We start from the raw sequence: 18,292 nt of genomic DNA, 5'->3' as shown, positions 1-18,292 counted from the left end.
ATGAATAAATTATATTGAATTATTATTTATTAAATAAATAATAAGTCATTTAACATACTTTATAGCTCACTGATTTAAGTAGCATGAATTCTATAAAAATTTAGTTCAATAATGTGTACAAGTATTAAATTTTATTTTATAAACAAAATAAAAACATAACAAGCTTTAAATGAATGGGTTTGATATCAATTCATAACAAATGATTAATGAAATGAAAAAGAAAAGTTATGATAATATTAGTTTTTGTAATCTATTTTTTTACGGAACATAAATAAATTAATAATTCATTTTTTATAATACATCTATTGTAATTAATTTAAATTTATCTAATATATTTATTAGCATTTTTCTTAAATGTTGATAAAAACACTAGTTTCGTATAAGTCACTTAAAAGCTTTTCTTTGGAAGTTAAATTGTGTAAAAAAAAAATTAATTATAAATTTCTCTACTTTTTAAAATATGTTCTATATTTAAATTATAAATGCATGCACTTTTTATTTAATATTTATTTTATAAGATATCAAAAATGTACATGTGAATATAATAAAGCTCCTGAAGAAATTAAACATGGATATATATATATATATATATATATATATATATATATACTATTTTTAAGATTATTTCCATTGTTGGTTCAATGTTTATAAATATTGTCACACAATTTTTTAATAAAATTTGAAATAATTATCTTTTATTTTTTTAATATTTTATCTAAATAATAGAAAAGGCCCTCTCTTTTTTTCCTTTTTTTTTTTCGTACAAAGATAGTTACTCACTCTTCTATAAAAAAAGAAAATTTATCACTGTTTGAAATGAGATAATCTTTTCATCATATTTTAATATTTATAAATGTGATGTTAACAACAATTTTTTATAAGAATTTAAAAATTTTAAGTACAAATTTAATCCTTCTCTCGAAAAGAGCATCTGATTTATAGGAAGAGAGAATGAAAATAAAATAAAATCTGGCATACAATACAATGGAATAAAAGAAAAAATAATCATTATTTTTTTAGTCTGTGAGGGAAAAAAAAAATAATAAAATTTTACTATTATACTTTATAATAACAAATTGACTAACCCATAAATGTTTTTATCATGATTATTAGAATCAGATTCAGTTTGGTCGGTGAGACTAAGAATCGATCTAAAGTAACCACGTAACTGACTGTTCAAAAGACTGAAAAAATTATTAAAATCGGTTAAGAATAGGAAAAATTATCAAAACTGGCAATTCAACATGTCACACAATTCTGTGTTTAACATCGTCAAATCATGCTCCATGCTCGAGAAAACACTGCAAGTTTGCAACAGACCAACAAAAGGGAAGAAAAGAGTTAACATAAGTGAAAAAAGCTAGAAATTCAAGGTTTCATCCTCAGATCTCTTTGTTTTCCCTTTGATTTATTTATTTCTAATATCATATTTCATTCCTATTTTAGGATTCACTGTTTTGTAGTGTTACAGAATCTCATTTTTCCCTGTCCTGACATCACTGTTTCACATCCGCTGCTTAAGCAACAATTTGCTGACCGGAATCTTATTCGACAACCTTTTTTATTTGATAAGTGGAAGCTTCTCCAATGAAGAAGGTGATGTCTAAAAACTCTCAAACTCGTGTGTTTGTTTACACAGCTTCTATATGTCTTTTTATTTATTATTTTAGGTGAAGTTGTCTAAATGTAATATGCATTTCTTTTTTCCTTTCACTTAATCATAAATGGTATTCAGAGCAACCCAGATGCTTAGAATAAACTTATAATTTTCATATTTAATTTATATTTTAGATTTGAGATACTGTAATTTTTTTAACTTTAACTTAAATATTATTTTATATTTGATTTGATTTATATATTACATTTTGTGACATAAAATTATAAAAAAATATTTTTTTCAATATTATGATTATACATAAGATATTTTAAATTATTATTAGTTTAACTATTAAATTGATTTTAAACTAGTGTCTTGAATAGGTTAACGACCAATCTAGTTCTGATCATGAATTGAATTGTATAACTTATCTTATTTTTAAGTCTCAACTATATCGAAAGATAAATTTAGAGAGAAAAACAAATTAACATTTTAAGTTATATTTTATATAATAAATATAAATAAAATACATTAATAAAATAAAAAATATTAATTTTAATATATTATTAGTGTAAAAATTTATACATTATTAATAAATAATTTCTATACTAATTATTATTATTAATATAATAATTTATAATTATAATAAAAATATAAAGTATTATAAACACTACTAACGATGTTTTTCAATTAGAGTTAGAGTTTCACTTTACTAATATATATAATAAATGTCTATATTAAATATTGATAAAAAAATACTAAGTTAAATTATTTAACATACCTCTTTTAATATGCTATTAAATATTTGTTAAAATTTATTGATAATAAAAACATAAAGATAATTACTAAATTACAAATAAAAAACAAAATGTACACACTTTTTATAAAATTTATTAAATTCTAATCAATATTTAATAACATATATATCTTTACTATATTTTTAGCAAATTTAAACGCAAAAACATTTATGTTTTTTTTTTTTATTTTATTAAATTTTTATTCTACTATAGTCTCTAAAGTTTTTACTAATATAAATATTACCATGTTCTAAAAGCTTAAAGTATAAATTAAAAAAAAAATTATTTAAATTTATTAAAAATGAAAAATGAGTATTAAGAAAGTTAATTTATTTATGATTTGAAATTTGAAAATAAATATTTGATATTGGTTGAAAGAATATGAAAAAAAAAAAGATGATGAACAGTGTCATACATATACAAAATAACAATTTTTCTTAACAAAATTAAAGTTTTTAATAAAAATGATGTATTTAAAACTTTTATAACAATTAGAGAGGTAAAGTTAAAAAAAATTAGAAAATAAAATTTAAGTTTATCTTAAAATTAAAAGATAAAAATATTAATTTTATTTTTTTAAAATTACAATTGACATTTATTGTATTTAAGTAATATTTTTTGTGATTTTAGTAATACTAGTCTTGAGATTAAGGATGATGATAGAGGAGATATGTATAAGTCATTATAGTATTTATTTTTACATTTTAAAAAATTATTTATACCTATTTTTATATATATTGAATAATAATTTTGATTCTTCTTGTTATACTTGTTGAGTATTTAAATTTTTTTATCATTTTGTATTATTTATAATTTGATTAAAAATAATAATTTACGCTCTTTTACAATCTATTATAAAGTGTTAATTAAAAAATTTAAATATAGTGATAAACTACAATAAATACAAAATTATTAAATACCATATATAATTTTAACATCAATATATAAATGTTAAATGTTATAAATTACAATATTTTATCTAAAATAAAACAAACTTCTAATATGATTCTTTAATTGACTTGGAAGTACCTTACTCGTATTTGTACTATACAAATTTATAAGTGTTTACTTATACTTATGTTTGATTTTAAAAATAACAAAAAATATTTATTTACATAAAAATATAAAATTACAGTAAATATGTTTTTTTAATAAAAAATATATAAATTATGTAATATTTAATCCAAAACTAGGCTCACTGTATATACAAGAGAGAGAGAGAGAAAATAGTGATGTACATACTAAAAAATTAACAGGATGTGGAATCAGCTTGCATTTGCTGAGGTGGCTTCAATGCGTCACTGCAATCATTTAGGCAGGAAAACAACCAACACTGAAGTATTTTCTTCATGAATGGTGATGCTGCCCTTTTGTTTTCTTTTTAATTAGCCAAACCAAAATTAAACATTCATGTCTTAAAAGCAAGCATCATCGAACAACAAAGGTAACCATTTCAGATTTCTCCATGACTTGCCTTCTAATTTTTGGTTGTCCTAAGCACTGTTTACTAATTTACAATTATAACCTCGGCGAAGTGACATTTTGTCAGTCACAATCCATTTATTATTGACAAACAATGAAGATCAATGCCAAAGACTTTCATCTGTAATTTCCTATATTTTTACCTGAAATTCAAATACAAAATGAGGTGGCAAGCCTATAAATTTGTTTTTGTTTAAGTTTACAAAATTGTGCATTTGATTCAGCTCATTATGCATAAAACATACCACCTACTGTTCATGTCCCACAACAAAGCTGTGTCAATGCTAAAGGGAGAATCGATCTACAATAGCCACCTACAGTAAATGCATCCTTTCCACGTAAGAGTTAAGCAGTTCCATCAGTCATGACATGAAGATTATAAGCCAATAGTTTTTTATACATTCATGAATTTGCTTACTTGATCCCACACATTTTGACCATCAGGTCCTTGTTGTATTTGTAAAATGCCAGTTCATTGGAGCAGTTCCAGGTCCTTGAGATGTTTATCAAAACTTCCCTTGAGTAATCCCACTATGTTTGTGTCTGAAGCATGCATATTGGAACCATAATCTGTCACAATGCAATTTGGTTTTGTTCTTGTTCTATGTGAAAATGTTGTGTTAATTATTAGGCTTAATGAATTTTTTAATAATTATTTATTAAAATTAAATTAAAAAATATGTTTCTTGACTATAACAAAATTTTGCCACATCAAACTATGTTTCATATTTAAGTAAGATAAAATCAATTTTTTTTATTTTTAATTTATCTATTTTATTTAAAATAGAAACGAAATCAGCCAAAACATGACACGTGTCATAGATTTTGCATATAATAGAGATGAAAAAGTTAAAAAGAATTTGAATTTACTTGGTCTAATCAGGGACTTTCATTCTTAAGTTAGACAAAATCACTAAAAAATGAGATTGGTAACGAGAAGAGAAAAAAAAAAGTTGTATTATGTGAAAGGTGTAGAGTCACGATAGCAGGAATAATGAAATAATAAATGAGTTTATTGATGGAGAGAGAGAAAATTAAATGAGTTGTATTGTATGAAATATGCAGAGTTATGAGTACAGAAATAATGAAATAATAAATAAGATTAGTATCAAGAAAAGAGAAAAAATTAGATGAGTTGTATTGTGTGAAAAGTATAGAATTACGCACAAATAATTAAATAATAAATAATATTGATAGTAAGAAGAGAAAAAAAGTATGTTGTGGATAGTTACAATACGTGGTGAGAGAAATAGTAGATGATGTTGTACAAATTTGTAGAGTTACAAAAGTAAAAATAATAAAATAATAAATGATGTTGACGATGGAAAAAGAGAAAAAAAAATAAATAGATATATTATGTAAGACGAAATCATCTAAACAGCAAACTTAAATTTGAATTTTTATTTTATTTTTTTGTCTCTATTATATATGAAACTTATGACATGTATCACGTTTTGGCTGATTTTGTTTTTATTTTAAATGAAATATTTTAAAAAAATTAATTTTATTTGACTTAAATATAAAACATAATTTAACGTGGTAAAAATTTGTTATAAACAGAAAATATATTTTTTTAGTAAATAATTATTAGAAAAACATTAAAAAATTCATTAATCCTAATTATTATTTAAAGGAATATTTCAAGACAGCCCTGACGTTTTTGTTCCTAAACAAGGAATATGCTTAAAATCTTCTATCCAAGTCCGAAGTCCACTATAAATGTGGTAAAATAAAATTTATAAAAACTAAAACAATTTTCAGCTTATCAGTTAATCTTTGTGATTAAATCAGACTTAAATCCAAAATTTAAGACTTCGATGTAAAATGTGATATATCACCTTTCCAGTTTGCACTGTAATGATTGGTACGCTTAGACTCCAGATCAGTAGAAATCTGGTAGTTTCAACCATGCAATATGAATATCTCTGATTTACTTGATGTACAAGAAGCATGCAAGATTTTGAATAGAAAAACTGCACTAATCTGCTTTGGTAGTAACATATTGTGGAAATAAAGTTAAATAGAAAAAGATCGAAATTATGAAACTTTACACATGAAAGACTCACTATGACTACCATAAAGCTTCCTTAGGTATCACATTCTTTTGTTGGGGAATGCGATTCAATAGTGACCAACCTTACATAGTTTCGTAGTATTGTCAGTTCAGCTTTTATGTGGTGTGTCTTTTTTGTTTTATTTTATTGTTTTTGTCAACTTGAGATGTGTCTAGTGCCATGCTTTTTAGGTAGTTTTGGGCCTTAAGCCCTACCTACTCACCAAAAACGATTCGAATCTACCAAAAAATTAACTATTTTCTTTAAAGATTTTATTCACCCAATAAAAATTAGAATTTTATCGACGTACATGTTTAACTGTACTGGACTTTGTTGATATTAATATTATAAGATATAGGTATAATGTAATATTATAAACGAGATCAAGCCATACCTAATCGGTTAATTAAATGTTTAATTTTTTATTTTAAATTTATAATGGCCGTCTAACTTATTCCATACTTATATTTTTACACATTTTTTCTTATATATTTTCTTCATTTTTTTATTACGTTATTTATTACATATTTTTAAATTCTTTTTTTTTATCTCTTTACCCACCTATTTAACATCTAAAATTTGGATATCAACCAATCATTTTTCTAACTTATTCCATCCTCTCCTTTTCAAATTCAGGGTAATTTAATTAATTCTATTTATTTTATTTTGTAAATATCAACACTCAATTCAATATTGAAATTATTGAATGGTTAAATTAAATATTTTTTAATTTTTCAAAATAAAATGTCGTTTCAGTAAGTAATGTAATTAAAAATTATTTAACAAATAATTACATTACAACAATTTATGATATTAATTTAATATAGAATCATTAAAATAAAATACAAATATTTATTTTAATAAGTTTTACTAATAAGTTAATTAAAAAATTTTCATAGTTTTTTTTTAAAACGATTCCACTATACTATAACAAGACTGTCTTGCACAAATAATACACGCGATTTAGAAGGAAAAAAAAAAACAAACATTCATAAATTTGAATTTAAAATGCTCTCAGCTTCATATTTTATTATTTAAGTCAAAGTAAGTTTTAGTTCAAACAAGATTGATTTATCTGTTAAATTAAAATAAGATGCAACTTTTTTTTTTTTAATCTAGAGTTCATCTCAGCATAATTTATTTTATACTGTTGATCAATTTAAATATACAATATGTATATTTTTATAATAATTATCACTAAAATTAAATATTATCACTTACATGATAATTTATAATTTCATAATCCAGAAAATATAATAAAATATTATTATACTGTAAGTACATTCCAATTAAATTATTTAATAAAACTCCTGAAAGACTTGTATTAATTTCAAAAAAAATTATTTTTAAATTTTTTTTAATTAAATCAATAAATACAAACCATGTACATTAATAACATGCATAAATCTTCACACAACTATTAAACCAAAACTTTAAATAAAATAAAAAATAATTTAAAGTATTGAATAAAGATAACACAGTATTTAATAATGTTATTATTTCATTTATAATTACTTAAAAATTCAAATGATTAGTTATGAAATACTTTTAAAACTATATTCTTTTATCATATAGACTTTTGAAAAATCAACTTATTTCAAATAAATAAACCTCAGGTCCGAGGTAAACTGTAAGGCCCATTGGGCCGGCTTGTCTATAACTTCGACAATGTCATTATTTCAATTACTGCCGGAACAGTGTATCATTGGAATGCATCCTCCTCACATTAGTTTATAACATAATAAGTACATATCACGTAATGAAAAAATAATAATACAAGTCACTTTAGTTTTAGAAATAAAGCTTTTATTTTATAAATATTGTTTATATTTTTTTAGTAAAATATAATTTACTTTAATCTTTAATGTCAATAGAAAATACGATAAAAAGCACAAAATAAACAATATTTTATAGAAAAACAATTATTAAAATGACATGCACTGAAAAAAATATTCATTGATACCTACCTGCACACGAAATGAAAGGAATATACTTTCTTATTTCATTTCATACACAAAATATACGCATCCATTAACACTACTTATTCGTGGACTTAGATTCCTTCTAACTTGGTTAAGATTTTTGCATGCTAATATTATGCAGGAAAGGAGCTAAAATTAAAGTGTTATATAAATGGCTATGAAATGATTTTCTTTGAAGGTTCAGAAGGGGCTTGACCAATTTTCTTGGGGGTGTGAGCTGTGTAAATGAATTCACTTGCTTTTTTGCAAGCCTATCATCCAACACAATCATCGTATACCATTCCCTTTAAGCTTCTTTTCGGCTCCTTTTCACACTTAAAAAAACTGGTCTCACTGGAAAGTCACACCAGTGCATAAAGATATCGCTTCTACGTGAAAGGATCGAGGCTTTTCCATCATTATTTTATTTAGAGCAATGCTTGGATTTATTTTGAGGTTTTCCACAACTATGTTTGTTTATTATAACTTAGATTTAATGTTTATTACTCTTAGTGATAGTTTAAAAACTTATTATAACTTGGAATAAGTCCTTACAATTTGACCTTTTAGTGATTTTTACTGTTAATATTGCGTTTAATTTAAATATAATATATTATAATTTTGGATTAAATTAACAAATACTAAATTTTATTATTAGCTTTTTGAAGTCTAAATTTAAATAATATTAAACTTAAATTTCTAAACACTTACTCAAATGCTCATTATATGCCTATGGAAGATGTTATGGCCTTAAACCTCCATTTTTCTCGGATCACTTATTGTGTGAACATGGTCGTGTGGGGGGCTTAATCTGTTTAGTTGGATCCTCTCTGTAGCTTCCATCTTTCCTGATTTGTCTAATCTTTTGTTAGGTAACACCTAATCATCTGATACAAAGATAATGGCACCATATCAGTTTTATATTTTTTAAAAATATTTATTTTAATACTTTAAACTCAATTAAAAACAATGTTTTGAAAAAAATTATATTTAAACTCTCTTTCTCTCTACACGCACACTCATTTGAAAATTGGGTCTTTTTTAATTGTTGTATTTGAGGTTTTAACTAGCCGAACATACACACATAGATCCTTTCATTTTCGTAATAAAATCTAGAAACGTGCAATGTTTTTATGCATAAACTCATTTTCATGAAATAGACTTTTCCCTTTCCTAATCAAATGATAACATTAATTGGATTAATTAAGTACCTTGCTAGTGGTGACGTTGAAGACACACCTAAACCTTTTTATAACATGTAAAGAAAGTCTCACGTATAATAATTTACTTTACAACTTGACAACCAAGTTCGTTTATTTTCCAATTAAATAGTTATTAATTATTAAAAATGTCTATTTATTTATTCATAATATGAAAAGAATCATTCATGCCTGCGTGAAAACTGAAAAGGTAGGTAACGAAGATTATGTATATCGGCCTTTGCTTTTGGTTGGAAAGTGCATGCAGATAGTTTATAAAGAGAAATGTTTTTGCAACCATGCAAAGCAGACAAAAGTTACGACTAAAATATTGTACTATTATTTTATGAATTTAACTAAAATATATTTATAATATACATGCTTTTATACTGTTATTTGATGATAAATTGTTATATTAATAAGAATTAGTAACTTTTGTAATAATAAATTTAAAATTTATATTACTTTATTAAATCATGTAAATTATCGTCAAGTTAATATATATATATATATATATATATATATATATATATGTATATTTACCAATATTTCATTGCTAATAATTTGATTAGGGAAATTTTTTTATTTGTTACATAGTTCTCTCCCATTCCCCTCTGTCGCAATCAACCTCTTCCCCTGTCCCCTCTCTCTCCCCATGTTCCACTACCTCAAGCCTCATTTGGCAACAACTTCTATGAGACTATGATCCTATCCTTCACACTTTCATTATTGGAACATTCGTTGGTTCTATTATTATTATTATTATTTTGTTTAGGTCCTACAATTAGTTAGTTTATTCACTATGAGAAATATCGCATTAACGATTACAAGATCAATAGTTTACCAATAAGCAAAATATTGGATGATCTAATCAAAGTGAAGCGAAATATAATAATCGGTTAAACAGTGAACTATAAAAGAATGTGATGCGATTGCATATGAATATTGGAAAAGAAGTTACTTAAACGGTGTAACTATTTATATGTAAACAATAAAAGTGATTTTAATGCATATGAATATTAACAACTTGTTCTTTGCGATAAAAGGAAGGTGATATGTGACTTTCAAGAGAAGAAAAACCATCATCTTTCACCCAATAGCCAACACTTTGCAACCTTTCAATGTAGAAAAAGCTGTTCTTAACCTTGCTCTCTCTAGGAAAAGGAAAAATAAGTCATTATAATTTGTTGACTTTGGCATGGAAGGAATATATTATTTTCCTCAAAGTGGGTCATAGTCATTGCCAAAATAGCTTCCAGCTTTTGGATCTTAATTAGCTTTAAGATATTGACCACATCAACAGTACAATTGTTTGTACAAATCACTTTTCCAATTTCACCCTTTCTTTCTTATCCCAAATTTGGCTTCCACTGATCATGAGAAAAGCTTCAGGGAAAATAAGTATTTGTCGTTGTGTTTAAATAGTAGCATAGAATTCAAATAGGGTTCTGCCACAATACAATATTTTCTTTCCATTTCAGCTCTAAAGGATGTAAAGTGACGTTAGGAAAAGAAAAAGATACTCTAGACTGGACCAAGTCACAAATTTAGTGGGCAAGTGTTGATGATAGCTATTGCTGTATTATTATATGCTTGAAACTTCGAGGTAAACTTAAAGCTGACATGTTCGTAAGCAAGTTTTGTACAAGCAAATATATGATGATATAAGCAATTATGACTCCATCACCCAATTTTACTTGTGTAATAAACTTCCATTTGAGACCAAATTTGATGTTTGAAAACAAGTTATAAAATGTAAAGCTGTATTTGAGAAAGAACCTATAATTAGTAAATGTAAATTTATTTATACTTTAATGCAACATTAAACATGTTAACAATCATGTTTACTTACAAAAAATACAAGATTAACAACTTACGTGTGCCTTATTTTTTGTCGTCCTTTGAACGGATATATTTATAAAGACATTATCCAATTTTAACATCAGTTCACTTACACTGTGATTTAATCACTGTTGGGCATCCATTCTGTTAAATTTTTTATATTATTATTTATTGTAAAATTTGTATTAATAAAATGCTTATTTGTTATCCATATCAATAAATATATTTATTTAATTTATAAAATAATAATTTAATTATTTAATACTGTAAATTTTTTTAAAATAAAATATAAATTTATGATATATAAAACGAGAGACATACAAATTCAAAAGAAAGAAAAAGAAGAATAACCGTAATTGATCGATCCCATCATCACACACTATAAAATTGAAATCGAAAAACAAAATTGCAAGTGTCATGGCCCCCCGCAATGATCCAACTCACCACGATTTGGGAAATTAAGGCACATCAAATAACAATAACAACCCAAAACAAATATTTAAAAAAATCAAAACGCAGTTTAACGACAAACCTGAACGCAGCTTCATTCAAAGATTCGGTTTAAATTACTAATCACATCAGTAATACAACAATTAAATTAAATTAGTTAAAAGTAAATGTAATTATTATAGTCAAATTAGTTTGTCAGAGTCAAACAAGCTTCACAAGAAAAGTGAATTAAAATCGGACTTTCCCCCAACTCACCTAACAACCTTTCTCTCTGACTCTCCCTTCTCTCCGTTCGCCGGAGAACTCACCGGCGGCAGAATCCCAAACAGCGAGAGAAGATGGGGAATTGCAACACGTGCGTGAGAAAAGACGTGGTAGAGTCAAACCGAGGGAGAAAGAAGAAAGCGAAACCAAAACCGAACCCATTTGCAGAGGAGGAGGTACGTTCGGGTTCGGGGGTTCCGATCCGAGTGCTGAAGGAAGTGACATCGCGGAGTCGAATTGGAGACAAGTACGTCATAGGTCGGGAGCTAGGTCGGGGAGAGTTCGGGATAACGTACCTGTGCACGGACCGGGAAACGAAGCAAGAGTTAGCGTGCAAGTCGATTTCGAAACGGAAACTGAGGACTGCGGTGGACGTTGAGGACGTGCGGCGAGAGGTGGCGATCATGTCAACGTTGCCGGAGCATCCGAATGTGGTGAAGCTTAAGGCCACTTACGAAGACGAAGAGAACGTTCACCTTGTCATGGAGCTCTGCGAGGGTGGCGAACTCTTCGACCGTATCGTCGCACGTGGCCATTACAGCGAGCGTGCGGCGGCACACGTGGCAAGGACCATTGCTGAGGTTGTTAGAATGTGCCACGCCAATGGAGTGATGCATAGGGACCTTAAGCCTGAGAATTTCCTCTTTGCTAATAAGAAAGAGAATTCCGTTCTTAAGGCCATTGATTTTGGCCTCTCTGTGTTTTTCAAGCCCGGTATGTTCTATGTACTATGTAGTGTATGCGTGTATATTTATTCTATTTTATTTTGATTTTGATGAATTGTGCTAATGAATGATGTTATTAATTGAATTTGAATGTGAATTGGTAGGGGAGAGGTTTTCAGAGATTGTGGGGAGTCCGTACTATATGGCGCCGGAGGTGTTGAAGAGGAATTATGGAGCGGAGGTTGATGTGTGGAGTGCTGGGGTGATTCTTTATATTTTGTTATGTGGTGTTCCTCCCTTTTGGGCAGGTATATACTTACTGGATTTGTGTGCGTTTTTTGGCTGTTTGAGTTTTAGTGATTTATTTTTATTTTATTTTATTTGTTGTAGAGACGGAACAAGGGGTGGCTTTGGCCATTTTGAGGGGGGTGATTGATTTCAAGAGGGAGCCTTGGCCTCAGATTTCAGATAGTGCTAAGAGCCTTGTGCGTCAGATGTTGGAACCTGATCCTAAAAAGCGCTTGACGGCTGAACAGGTGCTTGGTAAGTTGTTTGAGTTTTGCTCACTAGTGGATTGATTGAGTTTGTGTTCACTATTCACTTGATGGTGGTTATGTATGTATTTTGGTTAGCATTGTTCTCTTTCTGTTTTGTTATCTCAGAATGGTAAATACTTGGCTGATGTTCGATGTTTTGGTTAGTGGTTAATGCTAAGTGTGATGTGGAATGTTGATCCGTTTTAATGCTTTCAATGAAGTATCTAGCTGATATCAGTTTGTCTTTCATCTAATAATTTCAGTAAGCATAAGTGATGCCCCAAATAAATGTTGGATTTGTTCTTTGTGACAGAATCTTGCGTGTATTAGGATTTTTAAATGCGATGGAGAAATTTCTGAGCAGGAAAGCTCCTAGAAAAAGTGGGGATATGTCAAGGAAAGTTCAACATGTGATCACCGTTCTCTATTTTAGCCAATGCCCCTGTCATGTGTCATTTTTTTCTGGAAAAAATGCTTAAGGAAATTTATTCATTGTCTGACGATTAGTTAATAATGTTGAAAGAGAAGGATGCCTTGTCAGTTACATATATTAGAGACTCTACCTTGAATTTGTGATCGTATTGGAGAGGCTCCTACTTGTTGCTTTTCCAGGGCTTGCATGCCACCTAGGATATTTATAGACCAAATTCCAATGAAGGTTCTTCTCACCTCCCCTGCCCCTCAAGTATCAAATCTTGGATTTTAAATTCAGCTTTCTTTCCTAACTCTCCGTCAAGAATGAGACATTGAGTTCGACTATCCTTCAGAAGCTCGGTTGATTTCATTTGGCATTTGTTGATTTGTTCAGTGTAATGCAGTTTATCTGACTAATAGATAGATGGGGGGCAGCAGGGAAACTTTCACTCCATTGAAATTGAATGGTTGTATATGTGGTTTATTTTGTCCTATCGATGTTGAGAGGAGTTGTTTGATAACTGTCATACCTCTAAAGGATGAATTTTAAAACTCACATGCCTGAATGGATTTGCCTTGTGATAACTGACAGGGTGATTTTACGGGACTCAATCAGAATGTTAAAGCAGCTCAAAATTTCCATGTATATTTTATGATTTTTCTTTGTGTAAGAGGAAATTCTCATTCTCATCTTCACCCTTTGCCCCATTGTGATCTCCCCCTTAAAATTATAAAACAAATTGATGCATGCTTGAACCTCTACCTCATAAGGCTGAATTTGCCATGAGGTCTACCTGATATAGAAGAAAGCCATTCTATATGTTTACTGTCCTTTATTATGGTTGCAGAACATTCCTGGCTACAAAATGCTAAGAAAGCTTCAAATGTTCCATTAGGAGATATTGTGAGGACAAGACTTAAGCAGTTCTCTATGATGAATAGATTCAAAAAGAGAGCTCTTCGGGTTAGCATCTCTCGTGGTTTATAGATAATTGTTAATTCAAGTTCTGTATACAATAGAAGTAATATAATGAAGTAAGAATGTTGGTGATTTGGGTTTCTTTGAATGAATGCTACAGGTAATTGCAGAACATTTATCTGTTGAAGAGGTAGAAATAATCAAAGACATGTTTACGTTGATGGATACTGACAAAGATGGCAAAGTAACGTATGAGGAATTGAAGGCTGGGTTACGAAAGGTTGGTTCACAATTGGCTGAGCCAGAGATAAAGATGCTGATGGAAGTGGTACGCTTCCATAAACTCTACCATTTTTAGTCATTGTCACTATGATTCTAAGACAATCTGACGGAGCTGTTTGAAATCATTTCTGTACTTCTGTTGCATTATTTCTTGGAAGAGTGTTGTGCTCTCTATGTGTCTTACCTGGCTTTAGACTGTGTTGCATTGCATAATATAATGTTAGATGCCAAACTTTATGCATGCTTATTATGTGGTGTAAATAATCTCTAAAATATACTTACGGAGATTTTTTTTTCCAGTAGCATTTGCCATTCAAAAAGTGATGCTTGATGTTCTTTCAGGTTATTATGAAAACTGTTTTAGTTTTTGAAGCCTTAGCTTGAGGAAAATGTAGAGAGAAAGAGAGAGAATCACACAAAAAAAAAAAAAAAAAACCCTTAATTTGTGTAAATAAGTCAGGAAAGTCCACCGTCCTCCAATATCATATTTATTTTTTTGAGTAATATATGATAGTAGTAAAAAAGAAGTGAGGAAACTATGCTATATCCCAATAGAAAACACTACCAGTTTACTAGAACTCATTACTTTGCTCTAAGACTGATGCTACTCTTACTTTTTACTGCATTATACTCCGTCATATGACCACAATTTTCATTTGAAGTGATCTCATCTATCTAGAAGAAGCATAAATTGAATTCCCGTTAACAAATTTGTGATTCAAATATGGTTTTCCTTGCTGCCACTGTTTAGGCCGATGTTGATGGGAATGGAGTACTTGACTATGGAGAGTTTGTAGCTGTGACAATTCACTTGCAAAGAATGGAGAATGACGAACATTTCCGCAAAGCATTCATGTATTTTGACAAAGATGGGAGTGGGTATATTGAGTTAGGCGAGTTAGAGAAAGCATTAGCAGATGAGACAGGAGAAACTGAAACTGATGTATTGAATGACATCATGCGTGAAGTTGACATTGACAAGGTTTGTGCTTCATGTTAATGACTCATCGTTATATTTTACTGTCTGCAGGTTCTCTCTCTTCTAGTTACTCTGCCAGCGCAATATATGCTTTTGTTTCTCATAAAATTTGATTGTTCAGATGATAAAAATAAGAGTGGAATTCCGGGGAAATCACAATTATTTGCGGCTTCTCCCGTTACATCTCATATACGCCCTACAAGATCCCCACAACTCCTTAAAACAATTTTCAATTTACTGTTTTCACAGGATGGTCGCATCAGTTATGAGGAGTTTGTGGCCATGATGAAAACTGGAACAGACTGGAGAAAAGCTTCTCGGCAGTATTCAAGAGAGAGATTCAAGAGCTTGAGTGTTAACCTGATGAAGGACGGCTCACTTCAGCTTCACGATGGTCTTAGTGGTCAAGCTGTAGTGGTTTGAGTACAAAATTATATATATTTTTTCTGTAACCTTGGTGCTCATAACCACTTAGTTTCTCATTTTCCTTCACTACTCACTACTTGAAAGCATGGTTTCTGTAATCTCTCCTTGAAGCAAGTTTTGGGTTGGAGCGTTTTGAAGCATGCTGATTTGCCTTGAGTTGGAGTTGGGTTGCTTAGGTTCCTCAGTTGGATTGGGTATTAAGATACCTGAGGCACGAAGCATGCATTGGAGGGTTGCATACTATAGACGTTTTATAGCTCGTCGGCACAAGTTGTGGGGGGTTACATGCTGCGTGCCTCAAACTGTCACATATTCTTTGTATATCTTTGTCCTTTCATTCGTGTTTGATAATTTCATTGGTAAATGCGTTTTTTCTAACTTATGGGCAGAAAAGCAGTTAGGATCTGTCTCTTGGCGGTGTGAACTTCTCAGAAAGTTATATGCCAGTTAAAGCAATTTCAAGTTGTCCCAAAAAAATATAGTTATCGTGCCCAGTTTTTTCTATATATATATATATATCGTGTGTACGGATCCTTCCGTCGTTGTCCGAAAATGAAGAGGAGGGTGGATATAGTTGAAACCATCTGTTTAATTTGTTGAACATTTTTGCATTTGGCATTAATTGAATATATGTCAAGATAACCAAGTCAAGCATCCCTTGTTTCTGTTCGTATACAAAAGAGGAGAATCTAAATTCTTTCGTAAATTAAATATAATTTTATACTTGACATATTTTTTTTCAATTGATTTTTATATAAAAATAGTTATAATTTATTTCTTATGCGAGTCAATATTTTTGAATTAGTTCTCACTATTAAAAATATATTAACGCTATTACCTGAAAAAAAACTGAAATGTAAAAAAAAAAATTATATAAGAATTAAAATATAATTATCAATAATAAGGATTAATTTATAGATAAATATTAACTATAATAACTAAATATGTATTTAAAATAAAAATAGAAAAATTATGGATTTGTTTGGAAAAAAATATGAAGTATCAAATGAAAAGTTACAAAAAAAAAAAGTTATATCTTCAAGCAAACTTATATCTAGTATGGTTTCATATATTAAAGATAGTAAATATTTTTTTTAAAAAATTTAAACATTTAATAAAAATTGATATACAAAAAAATTTATAGAATAAAAATATTAATACTATTATTTTATTCATTTATTTGAATTTAAGATAAAATACTTTTCTTTATAAGAAAGAAAAATTTATTATCTTTGAAATGTAAAACTATACCAGACGTTAATGTTTATAAGATAAAAATTTGCTTAAAAATATAAATTTTTAGTCTCTTAAAATTTTAATAATTTTTCATTTGATACTTCGTTTAGTTTTTAAAATAAGTCTACAATTTATTTTTTATTTTTTATTAAAATACATATTTAATTTTTATATCTAACACTTATAAATTAGTTCAGATTTACGTTTTAAGACGCTTTCCTTTTGAGGTTACTTCAGGCTACTCAGACATTGTTTTACTGTCTACTTCACATATTGTAATAATCATTAACCTTTTATCTTTATATTTATTTATGGAGAAATTAGACACTTATTCATAAACATGGGACTCGAGTTAATTGCTTTAAGGTTTTATGCAGTTACAAACAAGTCTTCGGAGCATACGGGATCTTGAGAAGTTGCCTCTTTGGTAACCCTTCAAATTATGAGGTACTGTTAACAAAATAGCTTTAAATTTGGATGGACTCGATCCAAGATGAACGCAATATTAGATGGTCCATTTAGCTTTTTCAATGTACATAGCCCATCCAGTTATTGGTGAAATGATTTTGTATTTTTGGGCCTCTTGGGTACCATATCTAATTTGATTGATTCCCTGTCTGATCCACCAACTCAATTTTCTGACAACATATTCTCATCCCATTTCACACCCTTTGTTCCAGATATTTTTATGTATTGTTTTTGTTTTTTGGGTCAGCAGATATTTTGATGTTGAGTTATTGTTTTATCATTTAGTTTATTATAGTTTGATGGGCAGTGTATTAAATGTATAATAGTGCCACACAACCAGAAATACAGCATCTATATATATATATATATATATATATATAGGCCGTAAAGCCTATTAACTCATGGAAGATATGTATAACGATAGGAATTAAACCTCAAAATATTTCAAGGGTTTTCAATGATTATATTAACAAAATTTTAATATTATAAATAAAGATTTTGTTAACTTTCTTCTTTCACATTAAATTTAAATATTTATAGATAAATAATTTAAGTAACTATTCTCAGAGTTATTCCTAAACTAACTTAAAACCTCTTTGCTCTATGCATTATTTTCGTTTTATAATATGAAAATCAACCTTATTTATACTTTGGTATTTTCCTTTTAGGTAGGAGTAAAGGTAGAGATGGTACTTTCATGGTGCTTAAAATTGCAAAATGG

General features: G+C 28.4%; 1 protein-coding gene across 1 annotated transcript; it reads left to right on the top strand.

Annotated features, from left to right (window-relative positions):
- The first annotated feature begins 11,589 nt into the window (after positions 1-11,589).
- Positions 11,590-16,368, top strand: LOC113874341 (calcium-dependent protein kinase 10-like). Its single transcript, XM_027512567.1, has 7 exons — positions 11,590-12,360; positions 12,476-12,619; positions 12,702-12,854; positions 14,110-14,225; positions 14,341-14,508; positions 15,214-15,444; positions 15,691-16,368. The coding sequence occupies exons 1-7, from the start codon at positions 11,721-11,723 to the stop codon at positions 15,862-15,864; spliced, it is 1,626 nt and encodes a 541-aa protein (XP_027368368.1). The 5' UTR covers positions 11,590-11,720; the 3' UTR covers positions 15,865-16,368.
- Positions 16,369-18,292: the final 1,924 nt, after the last annotated feature.

This window comes from Abrus precatorius, unplaced genomic scaffold, assembly GCF_003935025.1.
Source record: "Abrus precatorius isolate BTA unplaced genomic scaffold, Abrus_2018 Scaffold8, whole genome shotgun sequence".
Lineage (NCBI taxonomy): Eukaryota > Viridiplantae > Streptophyta > Magnoliopsida > Fabales > Fabaceae > Abrus > Abrus precatorius.
The sequence above is the reverse complement of the archived record's forward strand: the minus strand, read 5'-3'. Positions and strand labels throughout refer to the sequence as shown.